This window comes from Juglans microcarpa x Juglans regia, chromosome 2S (assembly GCF_004785595.1).
Source record: "Juglans microcarpa x Juglans regia isolate MS1-56 chromosome 2S, Jm3101_v1.0, whole genome shotgun sequence".
NCBI classification, from domain to species: Eukaryota; Viridiplantae; Streptophyta; class Magnoliopsida; order Fagales; family Juglandaceae; genus Juglans; species Juglans microcarpa x Juglans regia.
In genome coordinates, this window is record NC_054597.1 from 5,114,074 (window position 1) to 5,137,417 (window position 23,344).

The 23,344-nt window shown below is 33.4% G+C and overlaps 2 protein-coding genes across 2 annotated transcripts; both read right to left on the reverse strand.

Annotated features, from left to right (window-relative positions):
* Window positions 1-1,192: 1,192 nt before the first annotated feature.
* LOC121252221 (probable pectinesterase/pectinesterase inhibitor 17) lies at window positions 1,193-3,177 on the reverse strand. Its single transcript, XM_041151755.1, has 2 exons — window positions 2,268-3,177; window positions 1,193-2,044 (listed from the first exon to the last, which is right to left on the reverse strand). Exons 1-2 carry the CDS (start codon window positions 3,142-3,144, stop codon window positions 1,353-1,355), a joined length of 1,569 nt encoding a protein of 522 aa, XP_041007689.1. The 5' UTR covers window positions 3,145-3,177; the 3' UTR covers window positions 1,193-1,352.
* A 4,866-nt stretch (window positions 3,178-8,043) lies between these two features.
* Window positions 8,044-10,004, reverse strand: LOC121252202 (probable pectinesterase/pectinesterase inhibitor 60). The gene is made up of 2 exons (XM_041151732.1): window positions 8,953-10,004; window positions 8,044-8,797 (listed from the first exon to the last, which is right to left on the reverse strand). Exons 1-2 carry the CDS (start codon window positions 9,842-9,844, stop codon window positions 8,103-8,105), a joined length of 1,587 nt encoding a protein of 528 aa, XP_041007666.1. The 5' UTR covers window positions 9,845-10,004; the 3' UTR covers window positions 8,044-8,102.
* Window positions 10,005-23,344: the final 13,340 nt, after the last annotated feature.

A 23,344-nucleotide genomic window follows, 5' to 3' on the forward strand; every position in this document is an offset into this window, starting at 1 on the left:
AAGCTGTTGCACACATGCTCCTCCACTATAATTGTATCATATACTTATACTGATTGTCACATCAGGAAATGATGAAATAAGGCTGAAGTATTGTGGATGGCATATGAGGGACACACTACTCTGTTTTATTCCATGTCATTTTGGTAGAATTTGAACTGTTCCATACTTCCATGCCTTCCATTTTTCTTTGAGGATAGGATGATCGGGAATGCAGTCCGGGTCAGATATCAATGTGGTTTGGGCACTCTCAGTTTGGTTCATGTGTGGATTGAAACACAATGGGCCAAAGTGGGCTGAGCAAGATTCTCTGGGCCGGGTTGGCTCTGCTGGGTCAAAACTATATATTATCTCAACAATTTGAACCTTCTCCGGGTTGTGGAGAATGTAATTGACCTCCAAATAGATATAGAATTCCCATCATCGTATATATAGACACATTTATCAAAAAAAGAATTAACGCCACCGCCACAACTATAAGGTTTCATGAATATATGTTCCGAAGGGGGCCGGGGAATCTCAAAACAATGGTTTCATTATCAGAGTCGTTGAAGAATTTTCTGTCATGCTGTAGGGTTTCTTGTGAATTAATAAAGAACATTATCTAGTTTGATAAGGTGCCTGTACAAGCATGTTCCACTGTTGTATGAGCATAAACACAGCTATATATATATATATATGTATCTTACATAATTAATTGTATAATAATACAGAGTATCAACTCTCTCTCTCTCTCTCTCTCTCTCTCTCATACATACACCAATGGCAGATCAGTAAACTAGTTTATATTTTGTTTAAGAGAAATGATATTTGCAGTTGTGGAGTGCGTAAGCGTCGCATAATTTATTTGAAAAGAGTGAGTAAATATGAGACTCGTATGAAAAAAATTAATTAATTTTTAGTGGATTCTACTTTTTTAAAATGATTGCGCGTTTCTTGCCCGCTAGCTTGCTCTTTGTTTAAAACTCAATTCATAAACCGAACTCAACTTAAGGCATGATCATTTTAAGGGAGATGCAGACTGCAGAGCTCGATTGTTGCCCCCTTATGAGCAGTACATCAAGCTTGCTATTTTGTATTCTTTTGGTCACAGGAGGGTATAATTATCGTAGTAGATAGCAAGATGTTGAAATAAATCTGTCATGGACTTATTGTTTGACTGCCCAATGAAATAAAGAACGCGGAACAATGAAGATTTTCGGAAAAAGAATGTAATTTACATCTATTTATTCTGCTTGAAAGAACAAAGAATTTCTTGATCTGTACTTTCTTTTATTCCATATGGACGTGATTTGAACTTATTACATAGAATAAAACAAATTAATAATCACCGAACAAAATACTGTTCAATTTTATCAGAGACCAGCAACAAATGGCACCCCAGTTGCCGTCAACCATGACTGCCCGGCGATAAAATTCTCAACCGTGAATTGAGAAGCCACGCTTGCACTGGTTATAACATGATAACCACTCCAATTCACTCTTTGACTCGTCGAAGAACGCGGGCCGATATTCTTGTACTCCCCATAATACAATGTATCAAGCGCAAAATCACCATCCCATTCCAGCCAGCCCGCTGGATCCACCAAAGTGTCGATATAAGTCTTCATGAAAATCGTTCGCGAGTACTCCTTCCATGGTCGACCCAGGTAAGATTTCACTGAGCCAAGCGCCGGTACGAGGTCTGCTGCGGCCATGACTCGTGAATTATGGATCGAAATCCCTGTGTTTTGATTAGGGTCGGTCCTGCCTTGGGCCGTGACCGTGTTCTTTTGCCCGCTCATGGGTTTCCTTGCATAGATCATGCAGTTTTGGAGCACTACTGCGGCATTTCCAAAAATGAAATCTACTGTGCCATAGATGTAGCACTCTTTGTAAAACTGGCGCTGTGAGTGGACGTAGAGGGTGTCTTGGTATCCTTCGAAGCCGCACCGGTAGAAGACCGACAGGTCTGCGCCTGACCTGAGTGCCACTGCTTGATGGTTCTCTGGACCGGCAGTGTTACGGAATGTGATGCCACGAGCAATGAAACCTTCGGCAGTCACCGCTGATGATGGTAATAAAATCATAGGAATTAGTAATAAATTATTTCGAGGCAAAAGATAAGAGTATACGTACATTGCTAGAGATCAATGTAATTATATCCATGTAGCATGGTTTGTGGACATCATATCATTGCATGAAATCGAATAATTATATGTAAAATGATTTTATTTTCTATGTTTATTTTAATTTTGAAAGAGAGCGAGACAGAAATGAAGTCCCCTTACCAACTGTTGCAGAATTGAAAGTTGTGGAGCCTCCGACAACACTCCTGCTACCTGTAATAATGGTCCACCTCAACCCATCACCGAGCAACATAATGTTCTTGAATTGACTTCCCATATTTAGGTTCTCCTCGTACACACCGCTCTTCACATGTATTACAAACCTTCCACTCCCACTCCTATCTGCCGCTGCGTTCAAAGCTTCGGTAATAGTTTTGTAATCCCCCGATCCATCTTGCGCCACCACCAGGTCTGCAGCGGGTGTTGAAGATTGTAACAACTTCCTGTCACCAGTGGAAAGCCAGCTCGGAAAGCCATCTCTGTATCTTTTTGTTTCTGGTGGGAGTGAACCGTTGTTAATGGATAAAGTGTTGCTTATGAGGACTGAAACATTGTTGGACATGAGGGGCAATATATTGTCTCGAACATTTAGCTCTGCAAAGCCGGCTCTGCAGGTTTCTAGGTTTGTAAGAGCAGTGCTGAGCCAGGTCTGCGCGTCATAGTCGGTGCACTTGGTGGCGGGATCCTGGGTTTGGTTTAGCAGGGTGATGGTTTCTTGATAAAGCTTTAAACAATCAGCCCATGCAGCCTTTTCCTTATTGTTCTGGCACTTGGACCCAAGCCACTTGTTGTGACTCTGAGCTTTAAGGGACTGATCCAAGGCTATATTGACTGCGGCTTTCTTGAACTCGGATTTTGATTTTGGTAAATGACCGGTGAATTTGGGATTGTGGCTCATGTAGTACTTGCAAGTTTTTGGGTGTGGGGTTTTGCTGCACCACGAATCTATGCCATCAGAGACACTACTCGACAGGGTCGAGGAAAGGAAGGAAAGGAAGGTTAGGGATAATAATAAGAATAAGACAAGAAGCTTTGCCATTGATGGACCTTTTCTTTTTCAAATGATGGGTTTTCAAGGGATGTGAGACATGTTTATATAGGGATCAAAAGAGTACATGCAGCAGCTTGTTGGAGACAGGTTGGCTGAGTTTGAACGTGGATGTTGAAAGTGATGGTAAACGAATAAACAATGGATGCATGAATTCTATTTTACAGCTGCGGCGGGCGCGTCCCATATGATTTACCCAACCGATTCTTTGATCAATATTCATGATCTTATGATATATTAATATTCTTTTGTCTGTATATAAATGTTGATATATATATATATATAATATATTCTTTACGTACGCGAATTGGATATGACACAGTTATGTCATTATTATCAAAACATCTAGCAGCTAAATAGCTAAAAGGAATTATCATAATCTAATATTATATATATAGTGTGTTAATGTGATAGTCAGATATATATATATATATATATATATATGAAATGGGATTAGTGTACGTGTTGACCGAGGAATTGATTAATATTAATTGCAAGTATCACCTAAATGCAATGGTACTACGTACGTACTGCTCATGTTATGAGCAGGACATACATGATATAATGATATATGTCTTTCTTCCATCTTCCCACCTGTTTTTTCTAATAGCCGCCCTTTGTTTTCCTTGGCTGGCGGTGAGCAATTATTAATTAACAATCAAAGGGAGAGAAAAAAAAAAAGGTACTAAAAATTGTAAAATATGAACCTACCTATGGCTCATGATTCATGATATTGAGAATATAATCACGTCGTGTTTGAAGTGAGTAATTGATCGCTAGAGCAGCGCATGCATTAATGGACTTCCGGTCCTGCATGCCTCACTTGGACAGGGAAATTAACTAATTGAGAAATGTTTTGAGTTAAATTATAAAATTATTATTATTATTATAAAATAGATTTAACTTATTATATGAAATTATATGATCAGATGAATTTATATTTATAAAATATGTTTGTGAATCTACCAACACTCAAACCAGTTAATACGCGCGCATGTCGGTGGAACGTCTGACTATTAATTTTTGCAAGAATATTGAATGGTATTAGATGTTAATGTTGACTTTGATCGAACTTTCCATGCAGGCGGCGCCAAAACGTGTAGACAGAATATATAATAACACGTACATGATGATCTGCACAAGGATAATTAAGGGAGGCAGTAACTTTATCATGACGATTTCGAAGTTCATGATCATGAGGATATGCATGTATAATGTGTGAATTAGTTCGATCCCTAGCTACCTAGCTTCCTTAAATTAATATATGAATTAGATTCCCCGGCCGCCCAGCCACGATTTAATTTCTTGATTGAAGTATGTCGAAAAAGGGATCCTGCATGTTGGATCTTTAATTACATGATTTCTTATATATAACAAGAGTATAGACATCAATAATAGAGTTGTTAATTAACTGAAACATCTTTCTAATTAATCAGATCAATAAATTAAATCAAATAATTAATATATATGCCTTTTAAAATCCTGATCATTACATATAATTATAATATTTAGTACTGATCTTTTGGGGATCAGTACTCATATATATTCTTTATGTATCTAATTATAAGAGTATATATATTATAAATCAATAATAGAGTTCATGTTAAAACCCTTTCTTAATTAGAGTAACCCAAATAATTAATATGACTCTTTATAAATTCCTGATGATCACCTATTCACTAATCCTAATTATTTATCCATTTTTGTCGCATCATGGAGCTAGCTAGCTAGGATGAAGAGGAATTTTCATTATCCATCCTTTTTGTGAAAAATAAAAATTATGGTATAGCGATATATATGTGTGTGTATATATATATATATAACCGGATCATTCTAATCTCAAGCCAATGTGTACGTGGAGCACATGCACCATACACATACATCACTACTTAAATGGTAAGATTTGATCTGTAAGATTCAACTTTTAAAAATTATATTGATTATAATCAAATATCTTAACGTGTGTGCTCTGCACATCGATTTAAGAATATATATAATTTTTCTATCTTAATTAGAAGATCGTCTTCATCAGGTCAAACCAAGCCCGTTTCTTAATTTGCAGTGTCCAATTATATACAGCTTCGAGCTGGATGCATGCATGCAGTACTCGTACATGATCTATGACCAAGAGAGCCAGAGTTCAGATTATTCAACAGTACTTTGAGTGCTCGACACATTATTTTGAGTTTTATTTAGGAAAAAAAAAAAAAAAAACTGAACATGTAATAGTGTTTTTCATTTCTAATTAATTTCTCGCATTGCGTACAGCATGATCGAGCTATCTAATTAATTTGTTCAAAGTCGTAAGCTGAATGGCATGAGATCAGGTACTACTGCATGCTGCAGCATGCTATTTCTTCAACGGTTTGCCACAAATATTTGTCTTGGGTGGCATGGGTGCCCCAGTTATTTTACCTTAGAGAGCCTGATGATGATGATTAGCTGGACAACCTGACGATGAATGATGATTAGTACTCTCATGATCGATCGGTATCCGAAAGGGAAGGGAACCTTCGTTTTATAAATATTATTTATAATTCTCATGATCACCAAATTAGAACATGCAAAGGCAAAGGAAAAATATATTGAAATAATATAGTACAGATCATCATCAGATCATTAGCTGGACAACATTAATTTTATTAGACATTATTAATTAATGCATGCTACAATCCCTCGCTTGATCGACGACATTCCCTAATTTATTAATATGTTATTAGTTTCTAAGTTGGCAATAATATTATTGTCGCCATCGAATAATACTTTCATAAAAAATCTTAATTTTATAGTTTAATTTTTGTATTATTTTTGCAAAATCAAATTATTGTAAGATTTAAGTTATAAGCCGTGTGTCGGTATTAACCTCAAATTAACTAATTAACGGAAAGAAAACTCAAAATGCTATAGGTTGCTTCATGATTTTTGCTCTCCGATTTTGACTACTAGTATATTTTTTTAAAAATGCACTAGGGGGCATGATCTGAAGAAAAGAGTAATGATACTGATCTTACACCTCCAAATTTATTGCTGTTTTACTATTTATAACTATTTATATTTTATCTTTTACTATTTTTTTTAGATTAAAAATTTCAAAACACGACGTTTAAAAAAATTATTATGCATTTTTTGAACATGTGATCATAAACAATATTGTTTTCACGAATAGACACATATATCGAGTTTTCCGGTTAGATGTGTTTAATAGACATTTGTCTTATTTATAGATGTGTAGGAGTTGGGGAATTTTCTCCAGCCCAATTTTAAAGAAAAATCGGCCTGTCCAACATAATATGGAATTATTATAAACACAAAAAAATTACATAAAGTAAACCTATAAATTGACGTAGTTTTCTGGAATCTATTAGATCTACTTTATAATAAAAATAACTTTACAATCTGACATACCACATCAAGTAATATTAGTTTGTAGGTTTATTTTTGTGTAATCCTTTTGTGACTAAAGTATTTTCCTTATTTTTAATTTGGAGTCAGTAAAATATTTTCGCTCAATAATAAGTGCTTGTTTGGGATGTGATGAGATGATATTACCTCAATTTAAAATGTCTCATAATTTCTAAACGTCACAAAACACAAACATTTTTTAATTTTAAATTTTCAAAATTTTCATTTAATTATTATCTAATCATTATAAGTTTTCTAAACTTTCAAATAAAATACAAAAAATAATATAAAATTTTCAAATTTCAAAAAAAAAAAAAAAAAAGAACTAAACAATAATATTCTAATAATATTTTAACTTTATAACAATATTTTTATTCAACTTTTCATTTTCATTTATCAAAACTCAATAAAATATTTTAATTCAAACTATTTTACTATTATTTACAAATTATTTCTTATTATTACAAAATTCTCATTTCCTCGTTACCCAAACGAGCCAGCACTACTTTAATTTGCCTCCGAATAAAATGGTTTGTGGAGAGCCTCATTAATAGAGTTATCGAGTTAAGAGATTTCTTTACGGAGAAAGAGAGGAAAGTGGGAATTAGGACAAATATTTTTTTTTAAATTTTTATAGGCAGTTATTTTGTTTACATTCTATTAATGTGATTGATTGCATCATGTTTTTAATATTAAACAAATATTTTAATCAATTATATTAATAAAATATATAAAAGATATACAAAAATAACTATACGTAAAAATCTAGCATATCTCTGTTTTTTTTTTCCCTCGGCATGGTGGCACGACAAATCAATTAACATAGAGCTAGCACTGACTTCAGGTATTTTTTATTATTTTTTTATTGCATTAATTTGAACGCTGCATATAACAAGTTGACTTGAGAGAAATATTTTTTAAAATAATAAAAAATTAAAAAATATATGTGATATGTATGCATAGGTAAGAGTGTCATTTACGTATGTCTATACACGTACGTAAGCGTATAACCATCGTATGTGGATATTTAATTATTCTAGAAAAAATATGATCGTGTGCGAGTCGATCAATTGGCCTCTGATGAACGTTCGTTATATTTCTTATATGAATATATTTTAATTTTTTATTATAGAACATAAATCAGCATATATATATTGAAATTAGAATCTGTTAAAAGCTATAAATTAATTAATTTATAAAAAAGGCTGGAATTATGCACAAGCAGGCATCTCAGCAAATGTCCCCAAAATAAGGTAAACACTAATTTCCCGGCCCCAAAAAATAATTGAAACGTGAATAATATCATAAATGTCCAACTTCTGTCATCTACTATTTTCCATTACATGTATACATAATAGTTTAATAATTATTATATGCATTGCTGTTTATTGTTAAAAAAAATAGAGTAAAAATGTTTTTCCTTGGAAACAAATAAATAAATCATAATGAATGAATTAGTAATTCAATTAATCCTCATACATGTTGCAAACAAATAAATAAATCCTAATGAATAAATTAGTAATTCAATTAATCCTCATACAATATGGTCACAGGCCGGATTTGAATGGCACACCTGTGGCCGGCAACCACGACGTCCCGGCAAGAAGGTTGCTGACGGTGAAGCGAGATGCCTCTTTTTGGCTAGTAATGACATGAAATCCAGGCCATCTGACTCTGTATCTTGTAGAAGAAGCTGGACCAAAATTCTTGTATTCCCCATAATACAAAGTATTAAGTGCAAATTTAGATTTCTGCCATGCCAACCATCCCACTGGACTCACCAAGCTGTCGATGTAAGTTTCCAGATATACTGTTCGAGAATATTGCATCCAGGGCCTGCCCAAGTAGGTTTTAAATGATCGAACCACGGGCTTGAGGTCCCGTGCTGCCCGCACTTGGCATTTGTGGATCGAAATCCCCGTGTTTTGGTATGGGTCGTTTCTGCCTTGGGCTGTGATCACATTGGCTTGGCCCTTCAGTGGCCTCCTTACGTAGATCATGCAGTTTTGGAAGACTACTGCGGCATTACCAAAGATGAAGTCTATTGTGCCGTAGATGTAGCATTGTCGGTAGAATTGTCGCTGGGAGTGGACCATGAGGGTGTCTTGGTAACCTTGGAAGGCACAGCGGTAGAAAACAGAGAGATCGGAGGCTGACCGGAGGGCGACTGCTTGGCCTTTTTGGGGACCGGCAGTGTTGCTGAATGTAATGTCTCGGGCGATGAAGCGAAGGCCGTCAATTCCTGAGAGTATTGGCCCCATGTCAGTCATTGAGCTAAAGCAAATAGCTATGGAAAAAAAAAAAAAAAAATCTTCTAAAGTTCTTTATGAATTTAGAACCAAGTATTATCAATGCGTGCATTTCATATATAGGAGATGGAGAAATCAAATCCCTCACCGGCAGTGGCTGAATTGTAGGTGGTGGAGCCTCCTCCAACACTACGGCTGCCCGTGATAATCGTATACTTCATGCCGTCACCAACTAGCATAACATTATTGTTGTTTATGGCAACCTCAATATTCTCCCTATAAACCCCTCTCTTCACGTATATTATAAACCTCCCAGTAGTGCTCCTTCTCCTCGCTGCCACATTAATGGCTGATTGAACCGTCCGATAATGCCCCGAACCATCTTTTGCCACCACGAGATTTGCGTTTGCCTTTATCGAAGAAACCTGCAACAGTTTTCTTTCTTGCTTCGAAACCCAGTTCGGAAATTCATCTGTATTATTACTTTCTTCGTGCAGAATCACACCATTAATGGCTAAACTATTGCTAATTAGCTCAGATACATTATTTGACAAGATGGAAGGCATTACAGAGTCGGAAACATTCAATTCTAAGGACCCAACACGGCATGTTTCAATATTTGTGAGGGCAGTGCTGAGCCAAGTTTGCGCATCAAAGTCGGAACAGCTCTGTTTGTAATTGTCTAGGCCTTGAAGGGTACGATTCATTTGGGAAATCGTATTGCGGTAGAGTTTCAAACAATCTGACCATGCGGCTTTCTGGTGCTCGTTCTCAAGATTCTGCCCCAACCGCTTGGCATATCTTCGTGCAGTTATGACGCGATCCATGGCCACTTGCACCACCATTTTTCGGAAATCAGATCTGTGTTTTGGTGCAAAATGGTGACGGCTGTGTCCCATGAAGTACTTGCATGGCTCTGGATGTGGGGTTCTCTTACACCACCAAGCTATATTGTCACCGGAGGATTTTCTCGAAAGGGCGCCTGTGAAGAATGTTGCAAAGAAGATTATGAGTATTAAAGATGGAATATTGATGTTCATGGCCAAAATTGTGTCTCCTTCCTTTCTATGATTGGCTATTTTGGATTCTTTATGTAGAAGAATGAAGATAGCTAGGTTGGTGATTGCCTAACTTGTTTGAAAAATGAATGAAGAATGACAGGCCGCGAAGCATATGAATGCAGATGCGCATGGCAGAATAATTAAGATATTCCTTGCTGGCTTTACTTATTATTGGGTCTATCTATATATCAGAATGCTCTTCTTTGCGTGAATATTGATCAAACACAGAACAATCGAGGAAGCAAGGGGCCGGAAAAGGGATCTCTTATATATATTGAAGAAAAATAAAGTGAAGTCATCGTTCTAATTAAAACAAAGATATATATATATATGAATGCTAGATACAAGTCTAGCTAGATGCATGTGTGTTAATAATGACGGGACTGTCATGACTCGTGTACGTACACCAAAAGTAGAAAGTACATTAATTAGTACTTCTTCTAGCTAGATGTTAAGCGAATGGTTAAGTATATAATATTTATATAAGAACATGATATATATATATATATTCATGTACTTTAATTTTGTTGGGTGCATTCTTCATAATTATATTCGAAGTAACAGTTTCTTGGAAGGAAATTAAAATTCACTCAAACTAGCTAGATGTAAAGATCAGACCTGAAATTGGGGTTAATCCATGTGCAATATTCTAACTAGTAGTTGATCGTAGAGTAAGCAACCAAACTCTTAATTATTTCATTTTCGTAACTTCAGAGAAATAGCATGCAAGGCCAGATAGCACTAATAAATGACTATATATATTTTATTTATAATAATTTTTATCCGTGTGAGAATTTCTTTGAAGAAAGTTGGAAACTTGTTACGGATTCTCATTTTACATGATGATCTATATTCAATCATGATATTATAGCTTGGGAGAGAAGTTTGCATGTGAATTAGGATATATATAACTTAAACCTGTAAGCTGGTTGACGTCTTTACTCTGGATAATTAAGCAACTTACATTAATATCTAACGGAATGCTCTCATTTATAAGATAGCTATATATATATATATATATATACTTATACATATAGAAAGACGATGATGAATGCATTTTTTCTCCCCTAGTTTCCAAATTATATGTGTGTGTGTGTGTTTAATCATTAATAATGGATCAAAAAGAAAATACTCGGGAATGCATATGGTACATATATATATTTTTTATTAAGGGGGTGTTAAAACCCATAATTTTCATTTGGAGAATCGGACCATATACCATCAGATCATCATGTATTATCTGTATTATATAATATATGTGTATTATGGGGTTTGAAAATATATGCGTATTATATATATATATCAGTATATTATTAAAAGCGAATTAAGGACTACTATATATTAAAAAGCTAATTAATTACAAGTATTCCAGAGATACCAATATTAATTAATTACCATATATAAATGATTATGAGTTCATGCATGCATGACGCCGGCGCGTTTTAATTTATATTTATGAAAGAATGTTATTATTATATAGGATTAATTATCAGTGAATGACATAGTGGTTTGCAAGTAGTACTTACGATGACCGTCTTTCTACGTTAACATGACTAATTCATGTGATCGGAAGGAAGTGGGAGGCCGGAAGCTGGGAATTAGAAAATCATGGTCTCTGATCTCACGTTTTGTGGTTGAAAATGCTTGGTCGGAAAGGAAGAGGATGGAATTAGGGGCCGACCATTTTACTTCGTTTCTGATCAATATCAGAGCGAGAGCTAGCTCATGATCATGCCAAACCCTTTTCATTCAAAACTGGATATATACGTACCTGATCTTGAGATTTTTTATAGAACAAAATTATCTTTTTGTATAATTTTCAAGAAAAAGAAAAGTATCATTACATGAACCTCAACAATTCCAAAGTTGCTTGATTACGGGGGGAAAAAAAGAAAAAAAGAAGAAATTTAATTGTCGGGGATCAATCATGAGTGTATATATATATATATATATATATATATATATATATATATATTTCTTGGAGATAAACAAAATGAATGGTATACTACTTGAAGCTGGCTGGCCATGCATGATGATCCTTTCGGACTTTCCTTTGAACTTAAAAAGTAGAAGCACTTTGGAAAAGAGAAAGAGCAACCCCAACAATATTCCAAATGATATCTAGCCAATATATATATATATATATAGACATCCAATTGTCAAGCAAACCGGACGGCCGAATTTCATCCTTCAAGCCTGGTACATGGACCACGTACACGGCTGATTTCTCCACTTTTCGTGGCTTCAAATCTCTCGAAAATCTAATCTTTTAAGCTTAAATCTGCGATAACAGATTAAGGGTCTTTTTGGGATTGTAGTAGGAGTGTTAAAAAAGTATTTAAATAGTCTTAAAATTTGATATTTAATGAAAAAAAATTAGGTTATTTGGGTGTGACATATTAAATCACTTTTAATCTTAAATAAGTTAAAAACCATGTTTGAGGAAAAAAATCAAACGTGCTTTTCTAGATAATGCGCGGAAAGTAATTCAAATTTTAAAAATATTTTCAATGGACGAAAATTATACCCATACAACTTTCAGATAATTACAACTTTTAAACTTTTAAGGACATGGTTATAATTTTTAAAAATTTAAATAATCGTCATTTTTACTTTTGAGAGCACTTTTTTAATTTGTAATTTCCAAACAAATATAAAATATTTGAAAATATTTTAAACATATAATTATCAAACATTAAATAACTTTTTAATAGTAGAACTTATTATTTATATTATAAGTTATAAGCCCTAAAGATATAAGGTATATTTTTCACTTCAATCTCAAACATGAACTAAAGCTTAAAAGATTAGAAATTACATATACATTATATACAAATTTTTATTCATTATTATTTCATTACCTAATTATATGCCAAAATATCTAAAACTATTTATTATCATTTATTTATCATTTAATGTGGATTAATACATGAGAAATTATCTTAATTAAGAATTTCACGAATATTATCATCATTACTCTTTTTAGTGGATTTGACTCATGATAAGCTTCGGAACTGGAAATTAATCAGCTCACTAGCTATACATGGTACCAGCTTGGAACTAGAACAATGATGTAATTAATTATCACGTTAATAGCTAGAGTCGGTGCATGTTTGAGATTGTGGTGAAAAATATAACTTATTATATATAATGCATGTTTAAAATTACAGTGAGAAATATAACTTATAACTTAAGTAATAAGTTATACGTACTATTAAAAATTTATTTACCATTTGGTAATCATATGTTTAAAATACTTTCAAATATATTACGTTTGTTGGGAAATAAATTAAGAAAATATTTTAGGAGGTAGAAATGACGAATATTTGAATTTTTATTGAATATCACCATATTCTTGAAAGTTTAAAAGTTGTAATTATTTTAAAGTCGAATGGGTATTTTCGTCTATTGACAACTTTTTTAAAATTTGAATTATATTCCGCATTATATGGAAAAGCACGTTCCTCAAATGTACTTTTTAGCTTATTTGAAATTTAAAGTGCTTTAATATGTAATACTCAAATAACTTTTTTTTTTCTATTAAATAACTTTTAAAGCTATTTAAGCACTTTTTAAGACTCATATCGCAATTCCAAACAGGCCTATAGTTATAGGAGTTATAACTATAGTTTAAGTAATAAATTCTATTATTAAAGAATTAGTTATTGTTTGGTAATTACCATATATTTAAAATACTTTCAAACATATTACATTTATTTGAAAATAAATTAAAAAATTGATTTTTGAGGTAGAAATGACGATCATTTGATTTTTTAAAAGATTATGATTATATCCTTAAAAGTTTAAAAGTTGTAATTATCTGAAAGTTGTATGAATATTTTTATCTATTGAAGATCTTTTTAAAATCTAATCTACATTTTGGATTATCTGGAAAAGTATATTTGAGATTAAAAAATATTTTAATATGTAACACCCAAACAATCTAAGTTTTTCATTAAAGAACTTTTAAGACTAGTCTCTAAACACTAAGCTTCCTAAACAGGTCCTAAATATATAAATACTTTTTAAGCTAGACTCCTAATGCAACCCAAATCGATCTTAAATATATAGAACAATATTAGGGTGATTATCAAATGTGCACATTAGTACAAATAAGTTTTTTATTTTTTTTATTTTTCTTTAATCATTTTTTAAACATTCTTAACCATTAAGAAAAATAAATAAATTCATTAATAATCACTTTCTTAACTATTAGAAAAATAAAAATAGATGATGGATATATTTGATAGTTGTACTATATTTTCCAAATATATATTCATGCACGTTATGCGTGAAGGCCGATAATAATGATGTGGGCTACAAACCTAAAATTTTTCTAATAAAACTTAAAAAAAAAAAAAAATCATTTTGGGCATGAGGCGTTGATATGACGATCAACAGGAGGATATAGCAAGTACATGTATATATGTGTAAGAACCCGATCTTAAGTTTAAGCTATAATATAAATTTTATGTAAATTTTTTTATATAGCAATAAATATTTTATTATTATTATTATGTTTATTTTATCAGATTTTATATTATTAATAGATTGTTAATTTTAATAGAATTGTTATCGTACCATTATTATTAGTATTCATATTTTATTGTTATTAGGATAACTCATATTTTTAATTTCCACGTTTTCTCTCCTCTCCGTCCCGCACGTCTCCACTGCACATGCACGTCTCTTTCTCTAGGGTTTATTTTTATGGTGTTCTCTACCACCTATATATATATATATATGTTTATACGCTTGATCTTCTGCATGAAGAAAACCTCACGTCGCAGACCATGAACCATTTCGAGCCTTTGCCCAGCCCTCACTCAGCTCTTCTGCCTGTGCACGCCACTGTGAAGAGACTTCCACCACCGTGACCTCACTTCACACCACCAATTGAAGCACCACGAACCGACTCCTCGGACAACACGGTAAGCCCCTCCCTGCGCCTCAGTCATGCACGAAACGCACCCTTGTTTTGCACTTAAGGAACAGAGCACCCATGCCATGAAAAGCTGCCCGGACACTACTCAGTGAGACGCAGCAACCGAAAAGGCCACGACTCGACGATGGAACCACACGCTACGCAGACCATGCATGACCATGAAGGACCTCCAAGCCCTGTCACACGTACGCCACGCGGTGGCTTCTTGCCGAGCACCTCGATGCTGCCAATTCAGGTTGTTCCGCTGACCATCCCAGGACGTCAGAGCACCACCCACGGTGCCAGAAACCGTCGACCAGCTTTTCCCCATGGCACCTACTCCATCCCGGTTGGCCTACGACCCTCAGCCACCCAGCTCAGCACGTGCGCCTCCCTCCCTCTCGGTTGCACTGCCGCATGGTTCACTTACTTCGGCATCGCACCACCACAGACGAGCCCCCAGTCGCGCTGCCGTGACCCTCGCCAGCAACCCAGAATCGCCGCACGTCAACCTCTCTCTCGGTGAGCCCTTGCGTCGCGCGCCTCTCTCTCCCGTGCCCTCTGTTTTTCTGCAGAATATATATGTATTTGCTTTAGGTTTCGGTTTACTAAGTGCAGTTGTGGATAAACTACAAGTATGCCCTTTAAATCTAGTATCTTGAAGCAGTGTTTTAAGTATAATTATATTTATAACCTTACGTTAAAGAATATGTTAATTATGAATATTATTATGTCATTTTAATTAAAGTTGAGTTTAATATTTCAAGTTGAGTTTAATGTTATTAAATAAATATATTAATCATAAGCTCATTTTTATAAGGAAGTGTTTAAAGAATTTGAAATATATTTTATTAATATATACTATTGAGTCTAATATTTTAGTTAATATTTTCTTTGTCTATTTAGTAGGATTTAATAAAATTATTATGTTAAGAATTTAATAAAATTATGATGTTAAGAATATTTCATAGAATTTATTAGGTTTCTTATAAGATTTAATAATTAAGAAATGAAACTTAGTTTAAGAATTGAAGTTTATGAATTATTTTACTAAATTATAAATTAGTATTTTAAGTAATTTAAATACTAGGATTTATTAATTATAGGGTTAAACAAAAGATTTGTGTGACTACCTTTTAGATTGTGGTTTTAATTATGTAGGATATTAGTACTTATTTATTTCCAAACAAATTTAGTGATAGTTATTATTACATATAGTTGTCAAGTTACGAAGTGTTATTCAAGAAGAAATACAGCGAGATAAGTAATTTGATCACAAGTTTAGGATCATCACAGTTCAGTTCATAGACAATTAGTATTCAAGCCAGTTCATTTCCAGCCATTATTTATGAACCACTCATGTCATATGCAAACATGTCATCTAGCATAGCATACGATCATGTAATTCCGCATCATGTTCAGATTCAGAAATTATAATTATGTATGTATTATGTCATGCATCTCATGTGTATAAGACACGTAAGCCATATTAAATTCAAGTGAAAGATAAGATCAGATCAGTTAATAAGATGACCATTCAGATGCATGGTACCAATGCAGTTCAGTTTCAGGGTGGATGTGCAAGCCACAAACTCAGTCGTGGTCCACCATAGTATGCCAGAATACTACCAGCGGCTCCCCTTGCGGTCGCGGGATGTGGAGTCGGTGCACAACCTCGCACACAAGGTTAAGTGTGTTAGCCAGTCAGATAAATCAGATCAGTCAGATTAGTCAGTTAATTCAGTTAAAACAGTCATGCATAGCAGAAACATTAGTATGAATAGTCATGAATTTAAACTCTCAGCATGAAAGTCTTTATGAAAACTTTATGTTTAATATGTTTACGTTATGATGGATTTCTTGCTGAGTCTTCGACTCATTTTTGTTTGTTTTCATATTTTTAACCACCCAGGTGAGGATGATGAATACGAGTAGGAAGGCTAGGAATAGAAGGCGCATATAATGTTTAGTTCAGATTTAATAAAATAAAAACATTTTTTATGATATGGATTTTATCAGTTTATTTATTTAATGTTTTTGGAAGATTTTTTATTATACATTTTCTACAAAATAAATTTCTAATTTCATTTATGAAATTTGAGATCTCTTACCGGATTTATTGTTATGAAAAGCACGTGACACTCTTAGCCTTTGGGAATTGGGTGTTACAATATGTTAGTAGGCTTGTGCACATGGACCGACAATCTGATTGACCCGATTTAATCAATTTGATCCGTTCGACATATGACAGGTCATTATAAGGTTGGTTCTCCAACCCTCCTAGTGCCGGGTTTGTTCTTCGGGTGTTAATTCGACCGGCCTCTATAAATTTGTTCTTTTTTTCTCGGAACCCTAGCCTCTAAGTCCCATGGATGAGAGTCCTTGCCTTCTAAGTCCAACTCCTTGCTCACTGCAGGTGTAAGGGATTCAGATCATCTCCTTCACGATCATCATTTTTTTGGCCAGGGTGGAGGTGGGGAAGTCTCTGGAAACTGATTTGCACCAGGCACTGGGCTAACATCGGCTGCACTAATCAACATCGCCCAGTGCCTCTTCATCATCCATCTCGTCCTCGTGCACGGCGACTTCATCCTTCAGAACCAACTCTCCGTCTACCCCTCCACCGACGGTAGAAACTACCTAAAGCTCTCCAACGTTAATGAAAATTCTAGCCCATTAAGTTGGGAACTTTCCTCCTGGGTATGTTGGTACGTGCAATATATCCAAACCCTTTTATCTACCTCTAGAGTTTTGGGCTTCTTTCTTGCTTCATCTTCGTATAGTTCAGAGAAAGATAAGCAGGAAGAAAAAATCATAACACTTATGAATAAGGAATTGCTTGTAGAAGTTGTCTCGCTGGTGGGTTTGATGGAAGAGATTTGAAAGAGATTGGACCCTTTACATGTCGAAGGTAACAAATTGGAGGAAGAGCTCATGGGTATTGTTTGTGAAGATCATTTCTCGGCAATTAACGAGGTTTCCGTTCGAGTTAGTGGGTTTTGTTTGTGAGGATCATGGAAATGCGTGTCTTGGCCATGGACTGCATCTCTGAGGCTGAGGCAGAGAAAAAGAAGGGCTTTCAAGAAGTTTATATATATAAGATAAATTTTACCTGACCTGATATATATATAAGATAAATTTTACTCGACCCGAATGGTTCGGGTCAGGTTATTTTTCCACGGCCAAGGTTGAAGGCCAAGTTGGGTCGGGCCAATATGCAGGCCTATATGTTAGTCAATATACAAGTAAAGTAGAAATATGACATAATTTCTTGAAGATAACCCAACAATATTCCAAATGCACTCCATGTAACCAACATTAATTCAACGCTTTATAAGGAGGCATTGGAAGTGCATGCTTTGATCCCCTCCATGATTTTCGTTTGTTTCCCTCTAAAGAACTGAGTGTGAGTTTGATGTCTTAATCTTGCTTTTCCAGGGAGCTTGTACATACATATTATATACATGTATCAGGCCCTATTAATACATGCATATATATATATAGTACGTCGTATTGCTGCATGCATGCATCGAAATATCGAATAGATCATCAACATAAGTCAAAGAAACGTCGGGTCAACATTTTTCGTTCTTTCCTAATTGGCGTTGAGACAGAGCTTATCAGAAAGAAAGACATTGTTATATTTATTATAGATTGTGATATTAAATATGTGAATTTATTGAATGTGGATTATTATTTATTTTCATGAACTACTATCTCAAAGAGATGCATTAATTCAATGGTAAGGGTATGTTGTTTCAAAGGAGAGGGTACAGGTTCAAACCACAATAGCTACACTTTGATACTTTAATTTTAACAAAGCATGGAATTAGGCGTTGGCCAAGCCCGAAAAGGCACAATGCTTGGGTCGAAGAGGTACCATGCATGGATCGAAGAGATACTATGCTTGGGCCAAACAAACACAATGTTTGGCGTGAGTCGAAGAGACACCACGCATGGGCTGAACCGGCCTGTTTGAAGACCCACTTGGATGGGTGCAATACTTCAAAATAAGCTCAACCGAAAATAGGCATATTTTGAACCAGTGGCCTTCCTTAGAGATGGGAGGTGTCCAACCACTTGACCAGACATGTTCTTTAGTCTCTAAATGAAATAACATGACATTTAAACTATTATTACTAATTGAAAAGTCACAAGTAAAGAGTTGTGATTTTTCACATAGTGTCACTTCATTCTAAAATTGAGCAAAAATTCAAAAATCTGACTCCGCTCCGACTTCGATAAGTTGGAATCGGAGTTTTTTTAACTAAAAAAGTTGGAGTAGGAGTCGGAGTTGGAGGTGGCGATGTACTGACTTACATCGCCGACTCCGACTCCAATTCCAACTCCGATATTGTACATATTTTATAAAAATATATGTATTTTTTATATATTAATCATATATATTTTATTTAACTATAACTTATATAGTTAATTAAATTCAATAATATACTAGTATGAGCAAATTATTATAAAATAATATGCTTATACTGTAATATAAATAGACTAAATTCACTAACAATAGTTTAGTATATGTAAAAACCATACTATTAAGTACTATTACTACCATGTAACACTAATGTATAATAACATCTATTGTATAAACAATAATGTATAATAACATGTAATACTAATTATATAATAACATTTAATACTAATGTATAAACACAAATATATAAATTTATAATAACATATAATACTAATATATAATAATTAAAGTATAATAATATGTACTAATAATGTATAATAATCAATGTATAATAACATATAATACTAATGCATAAATATTAACATATAAGAACATATAATACTAATGTATAGTAACAATAATTTGTACAATGATTTATTTTTTCAATTTTAGTTATGTTTTAATAAAATTGAAATTGAAAAAATATTTTTTTTTCCTTTAAAAACTAAAATCTGGTTAGTGAGAGCTTAAGATTGTCGAATTGAAATTTCAAATGGGTTAAGAAAAAAAGCCCAATAAAGAAAGCCCAAATTCGACTCCACTTTGAATAGGCGGAGTCGGAGTTGGATCGGAAGCTATGTGAATTGGAGTCACAATCGGAGTCGGATGTAGGGCACTTCGACTCCGACATTGTCTGTACTCAGCCTTACTTCATTCTCTATAAATAGAGGACGAGACCCACGAATTCATTATTCATTTCTCTCATATTTTCAGTCACTTACACAATTTTTTAGAGAAACTCAGAAGGAAAAATTTCATAATCTCTATTTGCAGTTGGTGACTTTCTTATATCTTGAGGGTGAATTGCTTGTAACCTGGTAGCAAACTCTTTCGAGTGGGGCAATTATCACCTTAAAGATAGTGTTCTACAAGCTTAAAAGTCGTATTTATTTTTTCAGATTACTGTATCTACATAATTTTCTTCAACAATTTTAAGATGATAATCGTAATGTGATTAGAATCTGATATAACGACTTTCAAGATGTTAAACCAAGACTTTGTCAAACTAAATAGGTTTGATGGAACGAATTTTACTTGCTGAAAAGACAAGTTGATGTTCATTCTTACTACATTGAAGATTTTATATGTTTTGGATTCGAACTTGCCAGCACTTCCAGAACCTAAATTTGACTATAATGATCAAATCAAGGCGAAACGCAAGAAGTACGAAGAAGATGAAGTGATATGTAGAGGACACATTCTAAATACACTTTCTGATCGTCTCTACGACTTGTTTACATCAATCAAGTCACCAAAAGAGATTTGAGAGGCATTGGAATTCAAGTATAGAACCGAAAAGTAAGGTATGAATAAATTCCTTATTATGAAATATTTTAAATTTACAATGAATGATAATACTTCTTTGATGGATCAAGTCCATGAATTGCAAGTTTTGGTGAATAAATTTCGAGATCTTAATGTTGAAATTTCTAAACTTTTGTAAGTTGGGGCTATTATTGCCAAACCCCATTCAAGTTAGAATAATTATAGAAAGAAAATTATGCACACAACAAAAGATTTCACTATAGAACAAATTCAAAAATATTTACTAATTGAAGAGGAAACTCGAATTTGTGATAAGAAATTATTTTCTCAAAATGGCTCTAAAGTGAATTTTGTTGATGAGAAAAATAAGTTTCAAGGTAATTTTGGAGGAAACAAGAGAAAATATAATGCCTTTTCTAACAATGGTGACAAGTCTAAGAAAATAAAAACTTGTTATAATTGTGGAAAGAATGAACACTTTATGCGTGAATGCAAGTACAATAAGAAATACAAGAAAGAAAGTGGCAATCCCAAAAGTATCAATCTGATCGAAAATGAGATTTCGAAAATTGTGGCCATGGTCTTTGAAATACACATTAGCATGATTACAGAGTTAAATATAGCTACAACAACCGAGTCTTCTGATTGGTGGTATGATTCAGGCGCTACCGCTCATGTTTGTAATCAGAGATGTCAATTAAAAAATTATGAAGATACAGCAAATTGATGTAGTACTAATGGAAAATTACAACTCTGTAAAAATTGTGAGAAAATGAATTATGGAACTTCAGTTCACTTTTGGGAAGAAACTTATTCTTGTCAATGTTTTTCATGTCCCAAAAATAAAGAAAAATCTTGTATCTACAAATTTGCTTTGTAAGAAGGTTGTCAAGATCGTAATCTAGTCTGATAATATAATTCTTTTCGAATGGGGAGTGTTTGTTGGAAAATTGTACTCTTGAGATGTGATGTATAAACTAAGTATTGATAAAATAAGTTCTGATTCTGCTTATATTATTGAGTCTTCTATTTTGTGGTATAATTGTTTAGCATATTTAAATTTAAATCTTTAAAGTTTATGTCTAAACATAGTTTAATTCTATATAATCATGGACATGGTGCTAAATATGAAATTTTCATTTAAGCAAAAATGACAAAGAAACATTTTCCTAAAACAGACAGAAATACACAATTATTAGAACTTGTACATTATGATATTTGTGAACTAAATCGTATTTTAACTAGAGGAGGTAATATATATTTTATTGCTTTTATTGATAATTTTTCAAGACATACGCATGTATATTTATGAAAAGTAAGGATGAGACCTTCAATATGTTCAAATCTTATAAGTCTGTCGTTGAAAATCAAAAGGAAAAAAAAAATTAAGATACTTCGTAGTGATAGAGGTGGTGAATATTTTTCTACTGAATTTTCTTTGTACTGTAAGGATAATGACATGATACATCAAACTAGTGTACCCTATATCCCACAACAAAACGGTTTAGCAAAAGGAAAAAATATAACACTAGTTGATATGTTAAATGTTATGATTTTGAATGCAAAATTGTCTTTTAATTTGTGGGGAGAAGCACTGCTCATGGCATGTTACTTGCATAATAGAATACCTCATATGAAAGTCAAAATTTCACTATATGAATTGTGGAAAGGTGGAAAAAGTAAATCTAGAATACCTAGGGGTATGAGGCTGTTTAGCCTTTTAAGAGTTCCAAACCTAAAAAGAACAAAATTAGGTCCAAGGGCAATTAATAGTGTTTTTGTAGGATATGCTGAGAATTCAAAAGCATAGAGACTTTTGGATTTGGATTCTAACGTTATAGTAGAATAAAATGATGCAGAGTTTATTGAAGATAAATTCTATAATGACTCTAAAGCAATATCAAATCCTACTTAAACATCATAATTTGACTTGAGTCAGAAAATGAATTGTATAATTACAATGACTGAATCGAGAAGAAGTCAAAGAGTCAGAAAATGGAAAAACTTGGATCCAGAGTTTGTCATCTTAGGCTATTGTTTTCGTTTTCATTTTAGAAGGAAATAAAGGTGATGCTTTAAATAAGATACCCATTCTATTAAATATAGAAGAAGATCAATTTTTTTTTTAAAGAAGCTATGACTTCTAGAGATGTTGCATTTTGAAAAGAGGCGATAAATGATGAAATAGACTTAATATTGTCAAACAATACTTGGGTTTTAATAGACTTGCCTCCTGGATCTAAACCTATTGGTTGTAAATAGGTATTTAGGAGAAAATACAATACAGATGGGTCTCTTCAAACTTTTACGGCCAGATTAGTAGCCAAAGGTTTTTTAAAAAAAAGGTGTAGACTATTTTGATACGTATGCTCCAGTGGCTAGATTTACATCTATTAGAGTGCTTATGACACTAGCTTCAATATATAACTTATTTGTACACCAAATGGATGTTAAAATTGCTTTCCTAATGATAAACTGGATGAAGAGGTATACATAGAACAACTAGAAGGATTTGTTATGCATGGGCAAGAAAAGAAAGTTTGTAAATTAATTAAGTCATTTTTGTAAATTAATTAAGTCATTGTATGAATTAAAACAAGCACCAAAACAATGGTATGAGAAATTTGATTCGGTAATTTTATCTTATAGATTTAGGCATAATAATGCTGATAAATGTATTTATTCTAAATTTACGGATTGTTATGGTGTTATAATATGTCTTTATGTGGATGACTTGCTTATATTTGGAACAAATATGGAAGGAATATTTGAAACTAAGAAGTATTTATCTTCAAAGTTCAAAATGAAGGATCTTAATGAA